This window comes from Danio rerio, chromosome 16, assembly GCF_052040795.2.
Source record: "Danio rerio strain M-AB ecotype USA chromosome 16, GRCz13ab, whole genome shotgun sequence".
Lineage (NCBI taxonomy): Eukaryota > Metazoa > Chordata > Actinopteri > Cypriniformes > Danionidae > Danio > Danio rerio.
Window position 1 is genome coordinate 60,280,001 of NC_141036.1, and position 26,457 is coordinate 60,306,457.

A 26,457-nucleotide genomic window follows, 5' to 3' on the forward strand; every position below is an offset into this window, starting at 1 on the left:
TAATCTGATTACTTTTTACATTGTGTAACTAGTAATATAATCAGATTACAATTCTCCAGAAGTAATCAGTCATTTGTAATCGATTACTTTTTAAAGTACAGTAATTTACCCAACACTGCCACAACTGAGTACAGTCATAAAACAAACACACACTGAGTACAGTCATATCAGTAATACACTCTAGTTTCGTGTTATTTGTGAGTGTGTGCGCATTATCTGACCGTCTGCGTCCCGATATCGATCATCTCCACTTTTCCTCCAATGAGACGCAGTTTCTCTGCCGTCATGTCCATCATTCGGTGTAAATCTGCTCTCTTCGTAACATCACTGGAGTCGCTCTCCACAGCGATCCACTGCCTGAGTGTCTGAACACACACACACACACACACACACACAGAGGTAAACACAAGGGAAAACGTCACTCTTCTGTGTTTTAAACAGTTTTCTTCTCTAAGAATATCAGCATTCTTCAATCAAGCGTCATGTATGAGTTCAGATAGTTTTGCATTGAGTTATATTATTAGCTTGTGTTTATTTCTCTATTCTGATTTGTGTGCATGTTCCAAATGAAGTCTAAACTCTAAAGTCAAACTTAGATTTTAGTTTTCTGTTCTAGTTTATAGTGTAGTTTTAGAGTGGCTCAGTGGCTAGCACTGTGGCCTCACAGCAAGAAGGTTGCTGGTTTGAGTCACGTACTCACACAGACCAGACCACAGGTTGGGCGCCCCCTGCTGGCCCCACTAACACCACTTTTGGCAGCAACCTAGCTTTTCCATGTGGTCTCCCATCCAGGTACTGACCGGGCACAGCCCTGCTCAGCTTCAGTGGGTGAAGTGTTATCACATCTTAAACTCGAGCACCTTCAATACACCATCCGAGGCTCTACAAAAAAAGTTTTGTGAGGTTTGGCACCCTTTCCTATCCTTCACTGAATGCTCAGGGGTTGCTATATCCTAAGTGAGACTTTATCCTTAATTTCCTAATTTTTTTAATCTGTTTTTATTTATTTATTTATTTATTTATTTATTCATTCATTCAGTCAGTCATTCATTCATTCATTTATTCATTTATTCATTTATTAATTTATTTATTTATTCATTCATTCAGTCATTTATTTATTCATTCATTCATTCAGTCATTCATTAATTTATTTATTTATTTATTCATTCATTCATTCAGTCATTTATTTATTTATTTATTTATTCATTCATTCATTCAGTCATTCATTCATTCATTTATTCATTCATTCATTCATTCAATTATTAATTAATTTATTTATTTATTCATTCATTTATTTATTTATTCATTCAGTCATTTATATATTCATTCATTCATTCATTCATTTATTCATTTATTTTTTTATTCATTTATTTTTTTATTTATTCATTAATTCATTCAGTCATTCATTCATTCATTTATTAATTAATTTATTCATTCATTCATTTATTAATTAATTTATTTATTCATTCATTTATTTATTTATTCATTCAGTCATTTATTTATTTATTCATTCATTCAGTCATTCATTCATTTATTCATTTATTTATTTATTCATTTATTTATTTATTCATTTATTTATTTTTTTATTCATTCATTCAGTCATTTATTTATTTATTTATTTATTCATTCATTCATTCATTGTCATTCATTCATTCATTCATTCATTTATTTATTTATTTATTTATTTATTTATTCATTCATTAATTCACTCATTTATTCATTTATTCATTCATTCATTCATTCATTCATTCATTCATTCATTCATTTATTTATTTATTTATTTATTTATTTATTTATTTATTCATTCATTCATTTATTTTTCTCTTTCTCCCGTTTTCTTTATGGGGTGTGAGTATGTCTGTAGCTCTGTACCATGTTCATATGTTGTTCAATATGAGTGTTGTGGAAAATTTAAAGACTTTTGAAAAATCAATAAAAATATTTGAGTAGAAAAACGAAGAAAAAAATCGACGAAATTGTATTTTTGCTCATTTAATTAAGTTTAATTGACTACATTTATTTTTCCAATCATTTATTTATATCTTTTTGGATGCTGTTTGACTTTAGCTTTAGACTTTATAACAATATCAATCATTTAAAACAAGCTTTTTCTTCCTTTGTGTTGATCAAAACACAGATAATAATACCGGATTTAAACAACCTGAGGTGGAGTAAATGAATTGTTAGGTCTAAATGCCAGTTCTGCATGTAGTCTGTCACATTCAAACTCGAGAGCTGATGTCAGAAATCAAAAAATCAATGTTCTTGATCAGCAGCATGACGACAGCAGTGTCAGATAAACGGCAGATCTATCTGCAGATTAAACCATCAATAAATGAAGATGATTAGATGACTGGGCGAACATCAAAACAGGTCACAATAGGGGGAGCTATTATGCAAAACTCACTGTTATGCAGGTTTGAGTTTCAGCAGTGTGTGAATATCTCCTGCTTCTAATGGTAAAGATGAATGAATTGTGTTTGTTCTAATCAGACTTGATGAATGAAACACTTTGATTGACATTCTCCCTTTGTACGTGTCATCAGAGGGGGAAAGCCCCGCCCACTAGTGCTACTAGTTTTGAATTTGTCACTTTGGAGTATGCATAGGCATTTGTAGCTCCGCCCTCTTCTGAAAAGAGCACAATCTCATTTGAATTTAAAGCGACAGTCACCAAAACCCCACATTTAGGATCAAAACCTGAAAGGGTGAGTTTCAGAGAGCTGGAGAACATTATCTGTGTGCTAGTTTGAGCTGAGCTTCACTACACACTCTACAGACAGCAGAGTAAAAGGTTATACATTTATTCACATGTTAAGGAAGATAATACGTTATTATTCTCATGTTACTTGTTTCATCTGGTGTGTGCGCTTAGTTGTTTGTAATAATATAAAATTTTTGACCTCTTCACACTGAAAGTATTATGCTCATTTACAAACAAAGCATTTAGCTTTTCTGCATTACATGATGAATAGGACTCACCAAGTCAGGGATAAAGTACATCCAGCCGGTTGTTATCTCAGAATAAAGCCTGACGGGTTTTTCAGCGCTGTTGTACAAGACTTGGTTTATCTTGGTGATAATAACTATCCTTAATGTAACTTAGTTGACACACAAAGTATGATGAAAATTCGACTTAATTATTTAATGTTAATTAAAGCTGAATGTATGATTCGGGATGCAGAGACAATCAGAAATAGGTATAATGGGAATATTTAAGTTCATATTTTTTAACACAAAATGTCCCTAAATACACATACAAATATTTTTTAGTGATAACTCGATATAATTTGTGATATTTATCAAAATGGTTTCATTCAAGTTATTTAGAGATGTATTGACGTTATAAATGTTAAGTTTAATGGGTTGTTATCAGCTGATTTTCACATTTTTTTTATCTTAAAGCAGGGGTGTCCAAACTCGATCCTTTAAGGCCTGCATAGTTTACCTCCAACTTCCTCCAATACACCTGCTTGGAGCTCTAGTATAGAAAGAGCTTGATCAGCTGGTTCAGGTGTGTTTAATTGGGGTTGGAACTAAAATATGCAGGACACCGGCTCTCCAGGACTGAGATTAGACACCCCTGCCTTATAGCATACTTTGGTCTGTTTTTGCGCTAGATGAGTAAACACACTCACATTTAAAACAGTGCTACGGTATCACTTTTACAGATTGCACAAAACTAACTCTCAACAAAAGTTACAGGGATATTACTATTTTCTCAATAATCAAAAAGTTACTTTTAACTGAATTACTAAATGTAACTGACATTAGTTTTTTGAAAAGAGTCAACAATAATAAAAGTTATTTATTATTTATTATTCACTTTTACGTTCACTTTTCACTTCACATTTTGAAAGTGCTTACATCTGCTTACATAATGCACCCCCACCCCCACATTGATTACAGTGTCACTTTTAACTGAACTTCTAAATGTAACTTGACATTACTTTTTTGAAAAGAGTAACTGAGATATTTTCATCAATAATAAAAAGGTTACTTTACTAGTTACTTGAAAGTAATCTGATTACATAATGCATTCCCCCACACTGGTTACAGTGTCACTTTTAACTGATTTTCTCAAAGTAGCGGACATTAAATTGTACATTGTACATTTTTGACAATGTAGCTCAGATATTTTCTCCAATAAGAAAAGTTACTTTACTAGTTACTTTAAAGTAATCCGATTACATAATGCACCCCCACCCCCACATCTGTTACAGTGTCACTTTTAGCTTAACTACTAACTGACATTACTTTTTCGAAGAGTAACTGAGATATTTTTTCCAGTAATAAAAAAGTAACTTCACTAGTTACTTGAAAGTAATCTGATTACATAATGCACCCCCCCCCAACCACACACACACACACACACACACACACACACACACTGGTTACAGTATAACTTTTACACATCATAAAAAACAAAAGTTACTGACATTATTTTTTGTGGAATTTTTTTTAACATCAATAAAAAAGTTACTTTACTAGTTACTTTAAAGTAATCCGATTACATAATGCACCCCCACCCCCACATTGGTTAAAGCGTCACTTTTAACTGAATTTCTCAAAGTAACGGACATTACATTGTACATTTTTGACAATGTCGCTCAGATATTTTCTCCAATAAAAAAAGTTACTTTAAAGTAATCCGATTACATAATGCACCCCACCCCCACATCAGTTACAGTGTCACTTTTAGCTTAACTACTAACTGACATTACTTTTTCGAAGAGTAACAGATAAAAACTTGAAAGTAATCTGATTACATAATGCACCCCCCCCCCCACACACACACACACACTGGTTACAGTATAACTTTTACACATCATACAAAACAAAAGTTACTGACATTATTTTTTGTGGATTTTTTTTTACATCAATAAAAAGTTACTTTACTAGTTACTTTAAAGTAATCCAATTACATAATCCACCCCCACATTGGTTACAGTGTCACTTTTAACTGAACTACTAACTGACATTACTTTTTTGAAAAGTAACTGAGAATTTTTTTTTTACATCAATAAAAAAGTTACTAGTTACTTTAAAGTAATCTGAATACATAATGCACCCCCCTCACACACACTTAATGCAGTATCACTTTTACACTTCACATAAAACGAATGTAACTGACAATATTTTTTTTTGTGAAAAGAGTAACTCAAATATTTTCACTTATATAGATTACTTTAAGTAATCTGATTACATAATGCATTCCCTCACTCCCACATTGGTTACAGCATCACTTTTAACTGAATTTCTAAAAGTTACTGACATTACTTTTTTGACAATGTAGCTCAATGTACTAGTTACTTTAAAGTGTCTGATTACATCATGCACCCAACACACACACACACACACACACATATACTGGTTACAGTATACCTTTTACACATCATGCAAAACAAAAGTAACTTGACATTACTTTTTGTGAAAGGAGTAACTCAGATATTTTCTCCATCAATAAAAAGTTACTTTACCAGTTACTTAAAAGTAATCTAATCACTCAATACACGGGTTTCATAGAACAACAGTGTTAAAATCAGTAAATACCTCCACAAACTCGTCTTGGTGTGTGTTCACATACTGCGTCAGCTCCTCAAACCTGAAAGCAGACGCTCCGGTGCACAGCAGAAGACAAAACACACTAATGCTGATCATCTGTGGAGAAAAACACAGTAAAATATTAGCATCAGAAGCAGAAATTAATGCATGCACGAGCACATCAGCAAACTCACCTTCAGTCTGAGGAGTTTCAGCTCATTGAGGAGCCGCTGTTAAATAGTTTTCATCATAGGGAACCTCCCGTCGAGATAAAGGTCACCAAGGCTCCTTCACATGGAGAAAAACCGCTTATAGCTGCCAAAATGAGTTTCTGGCCGGCAAACACAATCCCTAAAGCAAGAGCCTCATGCTGAGTTCAGTATGGAAGCAGATCAGCTGCATTCCAGAGCTCACAGACTCGTGGACAAATGTGAACTCATTTATTTAAAAATATTTGTTTATTTTATTTAAAAATATTGTAAAAATTATTCTATAGTTATATAAAATATAAATTATTATTATTAAAAGTAATTTTGATTTAATTGTATTTATTTTTATTGCTTTTTTGTTTGACATAATTTTATTCAATTGATTTTTTATCATTTAATTTATGAATTTTTAGTAATGCAATTTAATACTGCAATTTACATTTTTTGACGTTTTTTTATTTTATTTTTAAAACCAAATCTAATTTTAATTGAATAGTTTTAGTTTATTGATACTTTATTTTTAATTGTTTTATTATATATTACTTTTATTATTTGTTTTAAATGTTTTAATTATTATTTAATTGTATTTTTCCTAATGCAGTTTTATTAAATTCTAATTCTAATAGCTATATTTTTTTGTTTTATTTCATTATTTATTTCCTGTTTGTTTTGTTCTATCAAAACTAAAAACAACTGCATTATTAATCAAGGCATACTTGATGAAATTAAGTTAATTTTAGCTTTTTTACATCACTAAACCTTTGAACGGCAGTGTAATAATGGTTTTTACAAACATACAAAGCAGCACGCCAGCACTGAAATATTCCTTAATCCTCAAATCATCACCTTATACAGATTTCTATAGGATCGTGTGACATGGAAGACTGGAGTAATGATGAAAAAATCAGCTTTACATCAGATAAATAAATTATATTTTTAAATATATTAACTTAGAAAAGATGTATTTTAAATTCCAATATTATTTATTATTTTTCCCTTTTTTATTTAGATTTATTTTTCTGCATTTTAATTTTTATTTTTGACCAAGTGAGAAAAAACATTGAGAAAAAATTCTAAATATTCTAAACTTGGCTCACAACACAAAACTTCTCACAAAAAAATGTATAATGAATGATTTCTAAATGCGAATAAGTTTTACTGAAACAGTGAGCAAGCTGTTCATGCTCTAATCACAGGGGGTCTAATTAATGAATCAGCAATGAGCTTTTCTTTAATTGTGTTGACAGCTTCAGTTCATTCACAGCTGGGGAAACATTTCCGCTCCTTTTTAACCCGTACATCCTCAACCAGCATGCTACTATGTTTCCAAAACCCAAAAACATACTTCATAATCACCAGCTTTCATAAGCATATGCAGTAAAACCATCCACATTAAACATACTGTAGTGTTTTAAACTATAATACTGTATGATGAAGTATATTACACTGTAAATATTAAACAATCTACAACTCTGTTAATAAATGCTCCAGCGAACTGTAGTATTAAATATATGATTAACTGTAATAAATACTGTAGTATGCTTTTGTGTTACTGTGGTGTTACCATAGCACCTGTAGAATCACCACAACAGATCAATTACTGAAGTTGTTGTGTTACCATAGCAACTGTAGAATCACCACAACAGATCAATTACTATAGTTGCTGTTGTTACCATAGCAACTGTAGTATCACCACACCAGATCAAATACTAAAGTTGTTGTGTTACCATAGCAACTGTAGAATCACCACACCAGATCAGTTACTGTAGTTGTTGTGTTACCATAGCGACTGTAGAATCACTGCACCAGATCAATTACTTTAGTTGTTGTGTTACCAAAGCAACTGTAGAATCACCACAACAGATTAATTACTGAAGTAGTTGTGTTACCATAGTTACTGTAGAATCACTACAACAGATTAATTACTATAGTTGTTGTTACCATATCGACTGTAGTATCACCACAACAGATCAGTTACTGTAGTTGTTACCATAGCGACTGTAGTATCACCACAACAGATCAGTTACTGTAGTTGTTACCATAGCGACTGTAGTATCACCACAACAGATCAGTTACTGTAGTTGTTACCATATCGACTGTAGTATCACCACAACAGATCAGTTACTGTAGTTGTTACCATAGCGACTGTAGTATCACCACAACAGATCAGTTACTGTAGTTGTTACCATAGCCACTGTAGAATCACCACAGCAGATTATTTGAAGTTGTTGATGGTATAAAGCACTACAGTTTTTACTTGTAAATGACTCTAGTATTTCTGTCTTCATATGTTCAGCTTGTGCTGTAATGAATTCCTCAGAGACTGAATGAGAGTGAATTGAGTGCTTCTGTAATTCTGACCTCTGAATTAGTCAGGAAGAGATTAACTTTATGATGACTGAGAGTAAATCTTTAAGAATCAAACCTCTGCAGAAAGTGTGGTTGTTTTTCAGCAAAGCCACTAGATGGAGCTCTAGATCATGTGATGTCAGGCTGGACTATGTACTGTTCAATCATCCACCATCCTGATTTTAATACTCTTTCTGCACTCTTATGATGCAACGAAGGCTCATCACCAAATCATTTTTCATTTATGTTTCTTATTAAGTTATGTGTTGTTATTATTATTGTCATATTTTAGTTACACACTACCTGGGATTTAGTTTTCATATCTGTGGCTGAAAACAACAGATTTAGAGACAGTTTTTCTTAAAATATCTGGCCTTTATGCTTAAGTTCTGGTGTGTTGCTGTAAAAATACGCAAAAGTCTTCAGAAATTTCCCTTTTTATCTTAAGAACTCACTAATTCCTGGAGGAGCCAAATGTCCCTACGAGTATAGCAACACCAGTAAATGTTGACCTTATGTGTTCATATTTTAATTTCCATCAGGAAAATTGCTGATAAATCAAACAGAATGAAGAATTTAGAACATGTGAAGTGCAGATTGTGTTGTGTTTAGGGACAGAGGGAGAGAATATACAGTCTCTACAGTAGAAACACATTGTGTGTGTGTGTGTGTGTGTGTGTGTGTGTGTGTGTGCGTGCGTGTGTGTGCGTGTGTGTGCGTGCGTGTGCTTGCGTGTGTGTGTGTGTGGGTGGGTGGGTGGGGGGGGGGGGGGGGGATGTGTACCTATGTGTGTGTGTGTTCAGACTGCAGAGGAAGCTGAGCTGATATTGGAGTGTGTGTAGACAGTGTTTTTGTGGTGTTTTAACCACACAGTTCATCAGTAGTTCCTCATGAAGGGAATCCTCATTTAACACATTTCCGATTTTTAACATGCTGAACCACGGATGCTTTTTCCTCTATACTGTGATGTTTTGTTTTTATAAAGTTTATTTCTATAGCACATTTCCCACACAGTGGCAGTTCAAAGTGCTTTACATAAACAGGAATAAATGAAAAGACAAGTGTATAAGAAAATAATAACATAATAAGATTAATAATATACTAATAATATTAACATAATAATAAGATGAAAACAGTGTGAAGACAGTTCTTCCATACTTCAGAACACCGGTGTATCATATTTTCTCACTTTACTCTGGGACTTGCCGATTCTGCTGATCACAAGTTCCATCAATTCCATCATCTCTATTGATTAAGTGGATATTTTACATTGTGTTCTAATATTTAGTCATATTTTTCCTTTCATTTTGTTATAATTATCAGCGAACTAACGTTTTACTTTAAGTTTACTTTATGAGAATGATGATATTGGTGTTATCTACCAGTCAGAAATTAGTTGGTTCCTTGAGTGGTGTGATATAAATAAGCTTAAAAATAAATACTAAGAAAACAGAAGAGATGGTATTTGACCCAAAGTGTATAGGTGACCATCGTCAAGTGGTTGTACATGACCATCCTATCACTCAGTCAGAGACCTATAAGTACTTGGGCGTTTACATCGACAGTTCTTTCACATGGAAAACACACATTGAGTGGGTTTGTTCTCGTTTACACCAGAGATTGTATTTTTTACGGAGGTTATGTCTTTTTTCTTTACTTGCCTTGTGCTGCTGTGCACAGAGCCTTGTTAGTTAGTGTGTTTGTTTATGTTGCCTGCTGCCTGCCTGTATTTATCATTCACCTGTTATTCGACTATGACTCTGGATTCCCTGTGTACAACTATTTGTCCCTGATTGTGATTATCAACCATTCTCTGTGTGGATCCGCACTCCCTGTTGTCAGCGTCTCCCCCTGTGACAGATTTTTACTTGAACAATTCATTATTCTTTATATTATCATTATGTTCAGTATGTTTGGAATAATTTTTCTCCATTATCTATGATCATCTCCACATCATATTCTTCATGCCATTGCATGTGCACAGATTGTTGAATGCAGTATAAATGCATTTGTTGGTTTGTCTGTCGTTCTGGAGGCTGCTTTGGTGTTTCTGTCTCATTAATTGTGTTTTATTATTACATTATTTACTTAATATATATCAATTTAGTGTTTTCTGCCAAACTTATTGATTTATATGTCGTAATTATGAGCTTTTATGAATTCTGACCTTGTATGTCATAACTGTGTCTTTTATTTTGTAATTGTGAATTTTGAGATTTTTATAATTTTCTTATAATTTAGACTGTTTGTCTTTAACTTGTAATCAACCTTTAATATCAAATTTATGATGTATTTTGGCTTGTCCTGGCTGGCCCAGTTCTGTGTGGAGTTTGCATGTTCTCGCCAGGTTGGCGTGGGTTTCCTCCGGGTGCTCCGGTTTTCCCCACAGTCCAAACACATGCGCTATAGGGGAATTGATCAACTACACTGGCCGTAGAGTGTGTGTGTGTGAATCAGTGTGTATGGGTGTTTCCCAGTACTGGGTTGCGGCTGGAAAGGCATCTGCTGCATAAATTATATGCTGGAATAGTTGTTGGTTCATTCCACTGTGGCGACCCTTGATGAACAAATAGAGTGAGCTGAAGGTGAATGAATGAATGAATATTGGCAGCATTTTAATCTGCCAATCTTGACTCAGTATCTTAACATTCTCATTATGATTTACACATCATATCCCATAATTATTTTCCCTGTACTGGGTTGCAGCTGGAAGGGCATCCGCAGCGTAAAACATGTGCTGGATAAGTTGGTGGTTCATTTCACTGTGGTGACCCCCTGATGAATAAAGGACTAAGCCTGAAAGAAAATAAATGAATGAATGCCATTTGCCCTTTTATCTCATTATTGTGACTTGTTATTATCTAATTTTAGTCTTTATCTAACAATTCTAGCTTTATCTCATAATTATGGCTTATATCACAGTTATAACTTCATCTCAAAATTGACTTCTCTTCTAATTTTCAGTTACATTTCTCTCATGATTTTGCCCAATTTGACATTTTATCTCATAATATTGATTTTATTTCATTTTTATCTTGTGATTCACTTCGCTCCTCATTTTAGCTTAGTTGTTTATTTATTATCTTTTGCCGTAAAGATGCCGTTTTATCTAATGACTCCTTATCTCGCAGTTTTGAATTTATCTCATAATTATAACTTTTTATCGCAGTTTTAAATTTATCTCATACAAATTAGAATTAATAATTAAGAATATAAAATTGTCATAATTTTGCCTTTTAATCTCACAGTCTTGTCTATTTCATAAATATACTTTTAATATCACAGTTTTTTTTCAGTTTTGACTATCATATTCATTAAAATTATTACATTTTCTCATAATAATGACTTTTTATCTCGCAGTCTTGACTTTATCTTATAATTATATCTTTTATCTCCCAGTCTTGACTATCTTATAATTTTACTTTTAATCTCAGTTTTTCTTCAGTTTTGACTATCATATTTATTAAAATTATTACATTTTCTCATAAGTATGACTTTTTATCTCACAGGCTTGACTTTATCTCATAATTATAACTTTTATCTCTCAGTCTTGACTTCATCTTATAATTTTGACTTTTTATCTCTCAGCCTTGACTTTATCTCATAATTATACTTTTAATCTCAGTTTATTTCTTCCGTTTTGACTATCATTGTCACATAACCAGCGATCACTCTCCAGAGATCGCTGGTTCTCACACGAACAATAGGACTACACTTCCGCTCTCTTCTGGACTACATATGGGCGGAAGTGTAGTCTCTGGGGAGCGATCGCTGGTTATGTGACAGTCATATTCATTAAAATTATTACATTATCTCAAAATTATGACTTTTAATCTCTCAGTCTTGACATTATCTCATAATTATGAATCTGTTTTGACTATATCATATTTATTATAATTATTACATTTTCACATAATTATGATTTTTTTATCTCTCAGTTTTGACAATCTCATAATTACGACTTTTAATCTCACAGTTTTTGTTAGTTTTGACTCTCATATTTATTATAATTATTACACTTTCTCATAATTACGACTTTTTATCTCTCAATCTTGACTTTATCTCATAATTATGACTTTTTATCTTGCAGTCTTGACCTTATTTCATAATTATGAATTCTTATCTCATAGTCTTCACTTTATCTCATAATTATGACTTTTTATCTTTCTTTCTTGACTTTATCTCATAATTATGACTTTTTATCTCATAGTCTTGACTTTATCTCATAATTATGACTTCAGTTTTAACTTTCCATAATTATTATAATTCTTACATTTTCTTATAATTATAACTTTTTTATCTCACATTCTTGCCTTTATCTAATAATTATGAATTTTTATCTCATAGTTTTAACGTAATCACATAATTAAAACTTTTTATCTCTCAGTCTTGGCTTTATCTCATAATTAAGTCATGTACAGAAACGCATGTAATGAAATTACAGTGCATTTGCATAATTATGAGAAGGTTTTTTTGTTTGCTACACTCATCTATGTATACTAGAAATTGCTCTTTGCTAGTGCAATCAGCGTGGAATGATTTTTTGATCACGTAATCAGTACAGCACGTCAGAATCCTGACCTTTCATTGGTGTGAATGTGCAGAAAGCCTGAATCCAGCTGATTACAGCAGTGTTTCAGCGCTGCGTCAGCTTTATAGCAGCGCTCTCTTGAACTTTACCTCAGCCCAATTTAACCAGGATTCAGCAGGAATCAGCCCTGCACCTGTAGATCAGGGTTACCAGATCACACAACTCAAAACGTGTCATTTCATGCCTAAAACACATATTTCACAGTCACTGTTATGCATCAGAGCATGACAAATACTGTTATCAGCACACATGTTACCAGCATTCTCACTCACCAGTGTTATTATTGACTGAACATGGTTATGTAAAGAATATTTGCAGACTGACCATTAAATTCCGAGTCAGTTTAAGTGGCTGTTAGTGTGCATTATTTTCTAATTATTAAACATGTGTAGCACTAGTTTCTTCCACACATCCTTCTGTTGTGTTCTGATGTGATTTCTGACTGTTGTAGCTGTGAAATAACTAGTGATATGGAGCTGTAATGCGCTCTAAACCTGCCGGAACTACTTTAGCTGTGCCTTTATCTGACAATAACCAAACACATTAGGGTGATCATCAGCCAATCAGAATCAAGCATTTAGCAGACCTGTAATATAATTGAAAATAAATGAAGAGTTCAAAAGCCGCTAAACGCCATTTTCTCCAGAAATGAGATAATGACATTGAGCGAATGCTTTAGTACACCGTCAACAAATAGATTTGCTTCTAATAGGGATGTAACAATATTGTAAATACCGTCTGTAATGAAGTTTACGGCCCTTTGGCCGCCGGGAAGAAGGAGGCAGAGAACCGACGGAGCTTTAAAATGATTTATTGATAATAATGACGGCAGCTCCTCACGGAGACTTCCATTTAAAATCAAAACAAACGGACGGCAGCTCCTCGCGGAGACTGCCGTCAAACTGAAAGCAAAAGTAAAATAACATGCCCGGGCCCGGTCCTCTCTCGGCCTCCTCTGCCATCGGTCCTCCTTTTATGGTCCAGAGCTCCTTCCGTGGGATCCGAGGCAGGTGCGCACCGCACGTGTATCCACTCACGCGGTGGCCTCACCCCGTTCCCACGGCTCTCGGCCACGCCCCCTCGCCACACCGTCATACCGCAATATTACTTTTTTTCAATATTACCGTAGGCGCATGACTCAAAACTCAAAAATAACTCAGGCGAATGAAGCAAACGGGAGGTAGCGGGAACTACAATTCCCATCAGCCCAGGCGTGGCCATCATCCTTTGTGGTCTGTTATCGCTACAGATCCAGTAATGTGGAAATGGAGTGTGCTGCTAGTAGCGGGGAAGAAAAAGAGCTGGAAATGATCGAACCTAAAGCGGGTTTTAAATCAGATGTGTGGAAGCATTTCGGTTTCTTTCTAAAAGATACGAGAAAGGAGGAAAGGTGACAGACAAAGACAAAAACAGTATGCAGGCACTGCCAGACTGTGGTGAAATATAAGTCGGGGAATACGACTAATAACAGTGATGGGGACTGCAGAACACAGCACACTGTTCAGATTGATGCAGACATTGACTTGTACCGCAAAGAGACCTCTATCTCACTCATGGCTTGTCCTCTCAAGTGGTGGAAAGACAATGCACAACGTTACCCACTGCTGTCAACCTTGGCTAAATCATATCTCTCTGTCCCAGAAACCTCAGTCCCAATTGAGAGGGGTTTATTCTGTTGCAGGGGACATGCCCAGACATCCCAGCTTTCACCAGATTATAGTTATATGATCATTTTCCTTAAAAAACCCATCTCTATCTGAGTGAGTGCGTAATTAAATGTTGAATGTGATGAGTTTTCAACAATACTAAATTTAAACTTTATTTTTTTATATATGGTTTAATATTTTTTTGTTATTAAAATTGAGAATTGAAGTTTCTGTTTCGAAGCTTACAGATAGATGGCTGATTTGTATGTCATTGATATGTTCAGTGCTAAGGTAAATAAACACTTTTGGCACTTTTTTCGAGTGTTTTCATTAGTTTTGTTTTTCCTGTAAATTATTCAATAAATACCGTACCGTGAAATTCTGATACCTTTACATCCCTAGCTTCTAATCATTCACATCGCAGCGTCAGCGCATTCAGAAATAACAGTTTGTTGGCAAAAGCCACTAAACACCACTTGCCTTTGACAGCAAAAGACGCTATATCCCGAGAACCGAATCATATGTGTTCAATGTAGCAGCGCACTGATACGCCAGCTTTATGAGGAGGCTGATTTATTCCTCTTCAGATTTTAAAAGACAGTTTGATGAACTGGATGAGGCTGTCTGACTGTCAGTGAATGGCAAATGAAAACGTCTCTTACCTCAAAACTGCATTATAAGAAGAAGAAAACACACTGTACAGTTGGTAGTGTAGCATGCATTCATAACAATTGTTTCCGCAGTGACGCTACTTTGAATGAGTCTGATTTAGGCTGCTTTCACACCTGTGAATGGATTCAGTTGTTCCGAAACAGAGATTACAAATGTTACATTGTTGCTCTTTGCTCTTGCACTCAAAAAAAAAAAAAATTTGTTGAATGAACATGATTTAATCGTGGCACCCTTTATGCATCTAATCCAATCAAGTAAACCTGAACTGCTTTGAACATGTTGTATGAACACAAAGCACATTTGTAGATAAAACATGGTTTCAATATGTCAGTCTAACTTCTTTGCAACTAATTGACTCAAAATGTTTGTATTGTGTTATTCTAATTAAAATGATTCTAATTTACTCAATGTAACACTAAAGCTTTACTTTAACAAAATTATGCCTTGTTAAATCAGCTAGTAAATTTCTTGTTCAATATTGTTGTTTAAATTCATTCATTCATTTTCTTGTCGGCTTAGTCCCTTTATGAATCCGGGGTCGCCACAGCGGAATGAACCGCCAACTTATCCAGCAAGTTATTTACGCAGGGGATGCCCTTCCTGCCGCAACCCATCGCTGGGAAACATTCACACTCACACTCATACACTACGGACAATTTAGCCTACCCAATTCACCTGTACCGCATGTGTTTGGACTGTGGGGGAAACCGGAGCACCTGGAGGAAACCCACGGCAAAACATACAAACTCCACACAGAAACGCCAACTGAGCCGAGGTTCAATTGGTTTTTTACCAGTTGAGTTTAAACAGCTTTCTTCACTTTGGTACTCCTATTCAAAATGTAAAAGTATAAAATGTATAGGAAACATATAGCCAACCACATAACATGCATAACCTTCAAGCTCTTGGGAAAACCAATTCCCAAACTGTGCCGAAAACACGCGGTGATACTTCTTCTTGTTGTTTTAGTATGGTGACATCCAAACGCACTACCGCCACCTACTGATATGCGCGAAATGACTCTCCAGAGTGAGAGTTGTTGATTTGAAGCGTCTCAGTCTCATTGAATCAACATGTTCTGATCAAATTCATTTGATTATTTCTTGATTCAGTTTCAAATAACATGAATTAATCATTTAACATACGTAAACTTGATTTGTTCTTTTCAATCTGACAAATTTTTATTTTGTAAATCCAATACATGCCTAGTTGATTTTTTTGAGTGTGGAGCGGTTTGCTTTCACACTTTCACAAGTCGGACCAAAAGAGCTAAAACAAGTCACGTGTGAGTAAACTCTCCTCACATTGGTCAGAGTGTCAGGGTGCGCGTGCGATATGTCTGAGGAGAGACGATGCCTATAGATGCCTATTTGAGGACCGGGAGGGAGACGCGAGATTATCGGGAGATCATCACTCATTTGCGGGCATCCGGAGACTCGCGAAACTTCCCGCCCTACTCATAATTCTCTCTTCATATAGCCGTATGCCTATAAAACACTGTGATATAACCGCGCTCGGATCGGATCACTTTCTCACTGCAATCAAACCACTCCAGGGTTCCTTTCAATCGAGCCGAGACCACCTCATTCAAGCGATCTCGGAGCGATTACTTTGGCGCGGAACAGAGCACGATTGCCCTGTTCACATATGCCAAACGAACCGCGCTAACTGGGCAAACGAGACACGTTCCCAAACAAAAGTGTAGGTGTGAAAGCACCCTTACTATACATTAAACAGCAGCTGGATTTCACGAAAGACAGAGTTAAGATGCCGTTCTTTTATCCCACGTGGATACTCTGAGGATAAACAAGAGATCAAGACCTTGAGCATGGTGAGAATAAATGAATGAATGAATGACAGCTTCTACAATTGTCTGAGAGGCGTCCTCTGTTTTGCCCAGTAGGCCTACCTTGTGTGTTTTTTTTTTTTTTTTGCTAATGTAAGCTATTTTGGGTGAAGCAGTGGCGCAGTAGGTAGTGCTGTCACCTCACAGCAAGAAGGTCGCTGGGTCAAGCCTCGGCTGGGTCAGTTGGCGTTTCTGTGTGGAGTTTGCATGTTCTCCCTGCGTTCGCGTGGGTTTCCTCCGGGTGCTATGATTTCCCCCACAGTCCAAACACATGCGGTACAGGTGAATTGGGTAGGCTAAATTGTCCGTAGTGTATGAGTGTGAGTGTGAGTGTGTGTGTGGATGTTTCCCAGAGATGGGTTGCGGCTGGAAGGGCATCCGCTACGTAAAAACTTGCTGGATAAGTTGGCGGTTCATTCCCCTGTGGCGACCCTGGATTAATAAAGGGACTAAGCCGATAAGAAAATGAATGAATGAATGAATGTTAGCTATTTTATAAAAGATAAATATCATGTATAAAAGTAAACATTATTTATATCACTCCTTATTACCTATAAGTCTGATAAGCTTTTTATATTAGTTTTATATTAATGGAGTGAAGATACAAGATGTGCAGCACCTGAAACTACGGATACTGGAAGCCTGTGCTGGCATTTCTCCTGCGGTGTTGCTATCAGTGTGTGAAGAGCGGAAGAAGAGGCTTGCATTGACAATCCAACACAATGGGCAGAACATTGAACACATGTTATAAGTGGTCAGACACTTGTAAATAACTCATGACAGAATCAAGTTACGTTAAAACCAAGCACGCCATTGTTTTTCTTGTGAAATTCCCAATAAGTTTGTTGTGTCACATGACCCTCGTCCTATTGAAAAAAACAAAAGTTGGATCCAAGATGGCCGACTTTAAAATGGCCACTATGGTCAGCACCCATCTTGAAAAGTTTGCCTCCTCACATATACTAACATGCCACAAACAGAACAATAATATCACCAACCATCCCATTTTATTAAGGGGTCTCCATATAAATCAAGTGGTGCTCGCTGCAGAGCCATTTGAGGAGAGCTGAGCTCCAGCGAGGGGGAGCTTGAGCTTGAGCTCCACCTTTTTTGCACTTCTTTTACGAGTGATGTCACTGGGGGTAGGGTTAGGGGTGGGGTTGGTGTACGCATTAAAACAGCTTACAGGAGGAGGAGCGACAGCTCATGCTCCCCCTCGCTGGAGCTCAGCTCTCCTTAAATGGCTCTGCAGCGAGCACCCTCTCATATAAATGGCCCACCCTGTATTTGTATAGCGCTTCTCACAATCATTACTATGACTAAAAGTGCAGATTGTTGCATTACAATCGAATATTGCACATTGATGCATTGCATATCAATACAAGTTGAATTGAGTGTGAGAAAATGCATGTGTGTTTTTAGGTCATGCATTGCAGAAAAAAGGTAAAGTGCATGGTGGTTTACTGTGGAAACGGATGCTGGTGTCAGAAAATGAGGTCAGTAAACCCCGTGGAGATCTGGAAACAGTGTGGGTTTCTGAAGCACACCTTTCCCAGGTAAAACCCATCACACTTTCTTACTCAGAGAACATGTTTTGTTTCTGGTCCACATATCTAAACATTCTGAAATCAAGAAGCATTTCCTAGACAAGCACAAATGTTTGAGGAAATCATGAGTCAAAATGAAGTGAGTTTTTGATTAAAACAAGCAAAGTAATCTGCCAATGCAGAATAATCTGATGTCAAAGTGAATACACGATTATTCTGTGTCCCCCACTGGCAGATTATTTAGCTTGTTTTAATCAAAAACTCACTTTAGTTTGAGTCATGATTTCTGAAAACAGCACTATATTTCATGCTTGTTCTTAAAATGCTTCTTGATTTAGGAGTTTTTAGATATATGTGCTGGAAACGAGACTGAAACTCTGAGTCAGAAGTATTTTGTTGCAGCTGATATTGTATAATCCTCCATTGGATTTATAAATGATTGAGTGAACACTAGAGAGGGTACGTGATGAACGCAGTGCACACTTCACACAGACGGCACAGTCTGACCTGTTAACCTTTAACTCTGAGACAGACACACACATGCAGCGATGGAAAGAGCACTGTAAAACATCAGTGCTGGAGTAATGCAAGTAACAAGTGTAATGCGTCATAGTATGACTGTCCTTAGTAGTCGGTAAAGCAATGCATTCAATTACAAATTAAGTAATAATAAATGCAATGCAAGTTTCTCTTCTTTTAATTCACTTTTAAAAAATGAACATATTCAGCGCTGATTATTCTACTCAGCCAATCAAATAGTAATGCCTGCAAGGAAAACAGTGCGGTAAACGTACAGATGCAGCACTGAACATGCTCTCAGTCTCAAGTAAAAGTAAAATGACACCATTTTTAGGAAAACTACACAATTACAGTCATTTGAGTGTTTGTATTTTGTTAATGTACACCAAACACCTGGGACAACACAGCGTTTAATGCTTATTCTGCACACACAATATGGATTTACGTTGTAGTAAATTCCTGAACAATTAATGTAATAATAATAATTACATTTATTCTAGTTAGTTATATTAATTTATTCTAGTTGGACATCTTGTAAAATGCAATTTATTCTTGCAAGAAAATAAATACAATTAGGTTAAAGTAATAGTGTTACGACGGGGAGTAACACCAACAACTGAAGTAAGATCCAATATGCAGGTGTATTCACAGTCAGGCAAGCAGTGGTCAATGCGGGTGCAAACAGGTGTGTGAGGACAATCCAGAATCATGGTCAATATAACAAGCAAGAGGTCGGAAGGCAGGCGGCAGACAAAGATAACTAAATAAACAAGGCTAGGTTCAAAACACAGGAAAACAAGACAAGGAACACGGTTGTAATGCTATACAGTGAACAAGACTCTGCAAACTGAAGGGGTGAATGTGTGGCTTAAATAGTGTGTGTTAATCAGTCTCTGAGAGTCCTCAAGTGTGCGAATGTAATCAGTCTAGATGAGGAAGCATGTGTGAGTGTGACCGGAGTGCATGTATGAATATGTAGTCCAGAAATTGCAGATTTGTAGTCCATGGTTATTGTAATGTGCAAACCAGTGATCTTATGGGAAATGATCGCTGGTAATCGTGACAAATAGGGTGTCACGCTGGCGCAGTGGGTCGAACGATTGCCTCACAGCAAGAATGTTGCTGGGTCAGTGTGCATTTCTGTTTGGAGTTTGCATGTTCACCCCATGTTGGCGTGGGTTTTCTTTGGGTGCTCCGGTTTCCCGCACAGTCCAAACACATGCGCTATAGGGGAACTGATCAACTACACTGGCTGTAGTGCATGAGTGTGGATGCAAGAGTTTATGGGTGTTTCCCAGTGTTGGGTTGTAGCTGGAAGGGCATCCACTGTTTAAAACATTTGCTGGATAAGTTGGCAGTTCATTCCACTGTGGCGATCCCTGATGAATAAACGCACTAAACCGAAAAGAAAATGAATTTAATTAATTTAATTTAATTTAGGCGGTTCATTCCGCTGTGGCGACCCCAGATTGGTGGAGGTCTTCTTTTTCTTTTTCTAAGCCGAAAAGAAAATGAATGAATGAATAATTTTAATTTAATTTAATTTAATTTTTAAGTATTTAATTATCCTAAAATACATTTTTGTGAAATAAAAGCTTTACTTTCAAACTTTAATTCTTGTTTAAATACTGAAAATAAATTATGTTTCTTCAAATAAAGAAGATGCGAGTTATATTATATTAAATACATGGGAAATTGTGAGATATTAATAACAATTAAAATTGCTGTTTTTGAGTTGGATATATCGTAAAATGTTATATAGTCCTGCAAAAAACGAAATAAAACTAATTATCATAACATATTTTGTCGAATATAGATTACATAAAAAACGCATTTTTCATTAATTCGTTTACTGTCGTTGCTTTTCCGGGGCCGGGTCGCGGGAGCAGTCTTAGAAGAGAACCCCAGACACTTCCTCCAGCTCTTTCGGGGGGATCCCGAGGCATTCCCAAGCCAGCCAAGAGACATAGTCCCTCCAGCGTGTCCTGGGTCTTCCCTGAGGCCTGTTCCCGGTGGGACATGCCTGGAACATCTCCCTAGGTAGGCGTCCAGGAGGCATCCAAAACAGATGCCAGAGCCACCTCAGCTGACTTCTCTCAATGTGGAGGAGCAGCGGCTCTACTGTGAGCTCCTCCCGGGTGTCAGAGCTCCTCACCCTGTCCATAAGAGTGCACCCTGCGAAGGAAACTCATTTCAGCTGCTCGTCTCCGAGATCTTGTCCTTTCAGCCATGACCCAAAGCTCATGACCATAGGTGAAAGTAGGAACTTAAATTGACCGGTAAATCGAGAGCTTTGCCTTTCGGCTCAGCTCCTTCTTTACCAAAACAGACCGGTACATCCACCGCATTACTGCTGCACCAATCCACCTGTCAATCTCACGCTCCATCCTTCCCTCACTCATAAACAAAACCCCAAGATACTTGAACTCCTCCACCTGGGGTAAGAACTTTCCTCCAACCTGGAGATGACAAACCAATTTTTCCGGTGGAGCACCCTGGCCTCGCACTAGGAGGTGCTGATTCTCGCGTCACACTCTAACCTCCCCAGTGCATGCTGAAGATCCACATTCAATGAAGCCAACAGAACAACATCATCTGCGAATAACAGAGATGAAATCCTGTGGTCCCTGAACCGGACCCCCTCCAGCCCAAGGCTGCGCTTTGAAATTCTGTCCATAAAAATGATGAACAGAACCAGTGACAAAGGGCCGCCCTGCCGGAGCCCAACATGACCTGGAAACAAGTCTGACTTATTGCCGGCAATGCGGCAATTGCATCTATAAATCCAGCACATTCTTATTAATGTTTTAGGAAAAAATAAAATAAAATAAATATGAATATATAATATTAATAATAATAATAATTAATAAATATAATAGTAATTAATATTGATGTGACACTGAATACTTTGAGTAATGATGCTGAAATCCTTAATCTTTGAATGCATTTATAAATAACACTACAGTATATTCACACTGAAAACATGTATTTGAATTTGTAATAATATTACACATTTATTCGTGTATTTTAGGCTGAATGAATGGAGACTTTATTTCTCTTTGCAGTGTGTGACCCATATGAGCGCATCACTACAGTATTAAGCATATATACAGTACAGTAATTCAGTTATTAGTTGTGTTTAACAGTTTTAGGTAAGCACTTTTGCTCATAATTTCTGCAGTGGTGAAAGTGGTTTTCTTTTGTCTGTTAAAAGGAAGCTACTGTAGGCTCACAATGACGTTAAGGTGGAAAACCGCAGATCTGGAGGCCCTTATAAAGTAGGTCAGTCAGCAATGTAGATATTTTTTCCCATAATTCGAAGTATTTTTTAAAATGTTTAGAATAAATCCAGATTAAATATTTAGAACTGAAATGCATATTTTATTAATAAAATGCAAAGACTTAATTATTTATTTTAATTATTAAATTAAACACATGTATAAAATAATTAGTAGTATTAAACTAATACAAGTTTGAACAGAGAGACCACATCAAAGCGAGCCTCATTCTCTCCATAATATCATCATAATTACATATAATGTAATTATATATTTATAATATCATATTTCAAATATTTAGAAAAAACTAGACAGATTTAGAATTAAATTTAAACATATTAAAAAATAATAACAATTTGTAGTATTAAACTAAAACCGAACAAATTCTTCCCTAATTCAATGTATTTTTAGATGTTTAGAATAAAACAAGGTTAAATATATGAAAATAAAATACAAATTAAGTGAATATAGTGCAAAAATAAAATAAAATTAAGTTGTTTAGAATAAAACTAGTTCAAATAAATAAAAATAAGATGCATGTTAAATTAAAAAATGCAAAAATTGACTAAATTAAATTAATGAATATATCAAATATATGAACATAAATATCCATGATAAATTAATAAAATACAAAATGTAATTAAATTGTTTAGAATAAAACTAGATATAATATATGAAAATAAAAATGTATATTAAATACATTTAGAATAAAGCTAGATGAAATATCTTTGTAAAAAGTACATATTTAATTAAAAATAATTGCAAGAAAATTACATTCAATTGTTTATAATACAACTAGAGAAAAATATTAGAACAAAATGCACGTTGAATTAATAAAATGCAAAAATATAATTAAATTTAATAATTCAAGCTATTAAATATATGAACATAAATGTGCATATTAAATTAATAAAATAAAAAATGTAATTCTATTGTTTAGAATAAAACAAGATCAAATATATGAAAATTAAATGTATATTAATTTAATTAAATTGTTTAAAATAAAGCTAGATGAAATATAGTTAAATAAGTCATATTTAATTATTAAAATACAAAGAAAATTAATCAAATTAAATTGTTTAGAATAAAACTAGATCCAATATATTAAAATTAAACGTATATTAATAAATTACATTGTTTAGAGCTTTACATTGTAAAGCTAGACAAAATATATTTGTAAAAAATGTATATTTAATAAAAAAATTGCAAGAAAATTCAGTTTGATTGTTTATTATAAAACTAGATAAAATATTAGAATAAAATGCATGTTAAATTAATAAATTGCAAAAATTTAAATAAATTAAATAAAATAATTAAAACTATTAAATATATGAACATAATAAATATGCATATTAAATTAATAAAATGCAAAAATATTAATTTAATTGTTTAGAATAAAACTAGATCAAATATATGAAAATAAAATGGATATTAATTTAATCAAATAGTTTAGAATAAAGTTATATGAAATATAGTTAAATAAAAGTCATATTTAATTATTATAGTGCAAAACATATATATTTAATTAAATTGTTTAGAATAAAACTAGATCAAATGTATGAGAATAAAATGCATATTAAATTTATAAAATGCAAAAATTTAATTAAATTGCTCAGAATAAAACTAGATCAGATGTATGAAAATAATTGACACACTTTCGTAAAGGTGAAAGAGCTCAGATCTCCAGGCCGTTATAAAGTAGGTCAGAGAACAAGTCCATCTTCATTACTCATTACAGCACACACACAACAGTTTTAGTGTATTTCAGCACATTAAAATCACGTCACCTCAGGCTTTTACAGTCAGAAAGTGCAGCTAAATTCTGCTTCTGATTGACTAACTGCTGCAATCCTGCATTTTACTATAGTACACACTCAGCAGATGCAGGATTACATTACTACTGTCTGTACGTCAACCTTCAGGTCATGAAACGCATATAAAAAAGCCTGTATATCTATATTTAGGTGAAGACAAGATTACGTGTCCTCCTGGGAGACTTTTATTATATTTCATAAATTTGTATTACAATCAAATGAATTTGATGCACACAAACCTGATATATTAATGACTCTTACATTAGAAATGATCCATTCAATATCAGTAAAATATTAATTTGATCAAACAAAATGCACTTGAAATTACTTAAAAATTCATTGAAAAAATAAGATCAAAGCCCATATAGATCCCAGTTGAAGGAACACAGATAATATCTGCTCTTCTAGTTGCTGATCTGGTGTCAGAAGTGTCTCTATGAAAGGTGAAGGCCTCTAGATTTTGCTGATTTGAGCTCAATAAATCTGATCATGTCTTGATGTTGACTGATTTGATGAGGACAGTGCGCTCTGACTCTGCTCAGACTAAAGTGTCATCACTGAACAGAAATAATGTCCAGTATAGAATATAAAGTCCTGCTGCAGTGGAGACAGAATGAATATTGTGTCTGACTCCATCATGAGCTTGGAGGACTGCATCCATACATCTCTGACATGACTCACATCACTGATTAATAAAGTCATCTGGAATGAAGAAGAAAGCTTCAGCAGGATCCCAGAGTTCATCAAGAGTCTTTGTGTTCAACACCTCCTTTTTCATCAGCTCAATAATGTTGATGTCTGGTGACTGGGCTGGCCATTCCTGGAGCACTCTCTGCTTTCAGGAGCTTTGATGTGGAGGCTGAAGTATGAGCAGGAGCGCTATCCTGCTGGAGAATTGTCCCTCTCCTGTGGTTTGTAATGTAATGGGCAGCACAGATGTCTTGATACCTCTGGCTGTTGATCTCTCGCACGCCCCCACACTGAATGAACCCAAACCATGATGTCTCCTTCACCAAACTTGACTGATTTCTGTGACAATCTTGGTCCATGCTGGATCCAGTAGGTCTTCTGCAGTATTGGTGATGATGCAGATCAGCAGATGATCCAGCAGAGAAATCCACCTTCTGACACTTTCACACATCATCAACTAGAAGACCAGATATTATCTGCTGCTCTCACAGCTGATCCACCACAAGACAAGTCAGGGAGTGTTTTTATAAATTAAAAATGATCATAAAAGTAACTTTTTAACGCTTTTTAAGGTTAGAAGTGTTGGAGACATTATTACTGTATGGCGGCACGGTGGCTCAGTGGTTAGCACTGTGGCCTCACAGCAAGAAGGTCGCTGGTTCGAGCCTCGGCTGGGTCAGTTGGTGTTTCTGTGTGGAGTTTGCATGTTCTCCCCGTGTTGGCATGGGTTTTCCCCTCAGTCCAAACACATGCGCTATAGGGGGATTGCTGAACTAAATTGGCCGTAGTGTATGAGTGTGTATGGGTGTTTCCCAGTACTAGATTGCAGCTGGAAAATAGTTGGTGGTTCATTCCGCTGTGGCGTTCTCTGAAATAAAGACTAGGCTGAAGGAAAATGAATGATATTCTTGCTGTAAATGTGTAGTGACTGGTGGTGTAATGCAGTTTGGTGTCGTTTCCTTAGTTTTTCATGTAAACCTCAGAGTTTCTCGTTTCCCAACCACAGAAACACAAGCAGCGTTTCTGGAATAAACCGGTCATCATAATCCAAACAACAGCCCGATTATCCTGCATTAGTGCTGCTGTTGGAGGAATTATAGAGGAGATGATGATTACAAGAGGCAGCACGGTGGATCAACGGTCACCTCACAGCGAGAAGGTCTCTGGTTTGAGTCTCGGCTGGGCCAGTTGGTGTTTCTGTGTGGAGTTTGCATGTTCTCCCCTGTTACCACTTTAAAAGGCCATGAAACCCCCTTGTTTCAGCAGGGTGTTTTCACACCTCAACTTTGGAAAAAGTCAGACAAGTGGGCGTGTCCAGCTCTGTTTAGGGGGGAGTGTCGGAGGAAGAAAAGAGGCATGGTGTGGGAGTGTCTATTTGGGCGCGCGCTGACTTTCAGAGTCAAAACACACACACACAGGGGAGAAAGTGATGGTGTTTACATGGACATCTGTAGTGGAATTATTTGCCAAATGATTAAATGGTGGATTTTAACTGCAGTTTGGCTCTTTCAGTCAGGGAATTCATTCATGTCCCTCACGACAAACGAGATATTTGATTGGAGGATCTGCTCTAAGCGTGTATTTTTCATGCAATGTTTGATACCGCACGGCGAATGAGAGAAAAAAACCCTCAGCATTTCCCGGAAACTTAGATGCACACGGCAGGTAGCGTCAGAAAGCCGTGTGTGTTATTCCGGTCACAAAATGCGGTAAAAACCCTACACGAGGTTAAAGTTTGGTTGTAGTGCTAAC

General features: G+C 35.6%; 2 protein-coding genes across 2 annotated transcripts in view; one reads left to right on the top strand and one right to left on the bottom strand.

Moving 5' to 3' along the window:
- cndp1 (carnosine dipeptidase 1) overlaps positions 1–5,757 on the bottom strand; it is a 24,325-nt gene extending 18,568 nt beyond the window's left edge. The window contains 3 exon segments of the mRNA NM_001310033.1: positions 222–365; positions 5,554–5,661; positions 5,739–5,757. Of these exon segments, the coding sequence (NP_001296962.1) occupies positions 222–365; positions 5,554–5,661 (252 nt within the window). The 5' untranslated portion in view covers positions 5,739–5,757.
- The window catches only part of ncoa7a (nuclear receptor coactivator 7a), a 62,490-nt gene that overhangs the window by 9,122 nt on the left and 26,911 nt on the right, over positions 1–26,457 (top strand). The window lies entirely within an intron of this gene.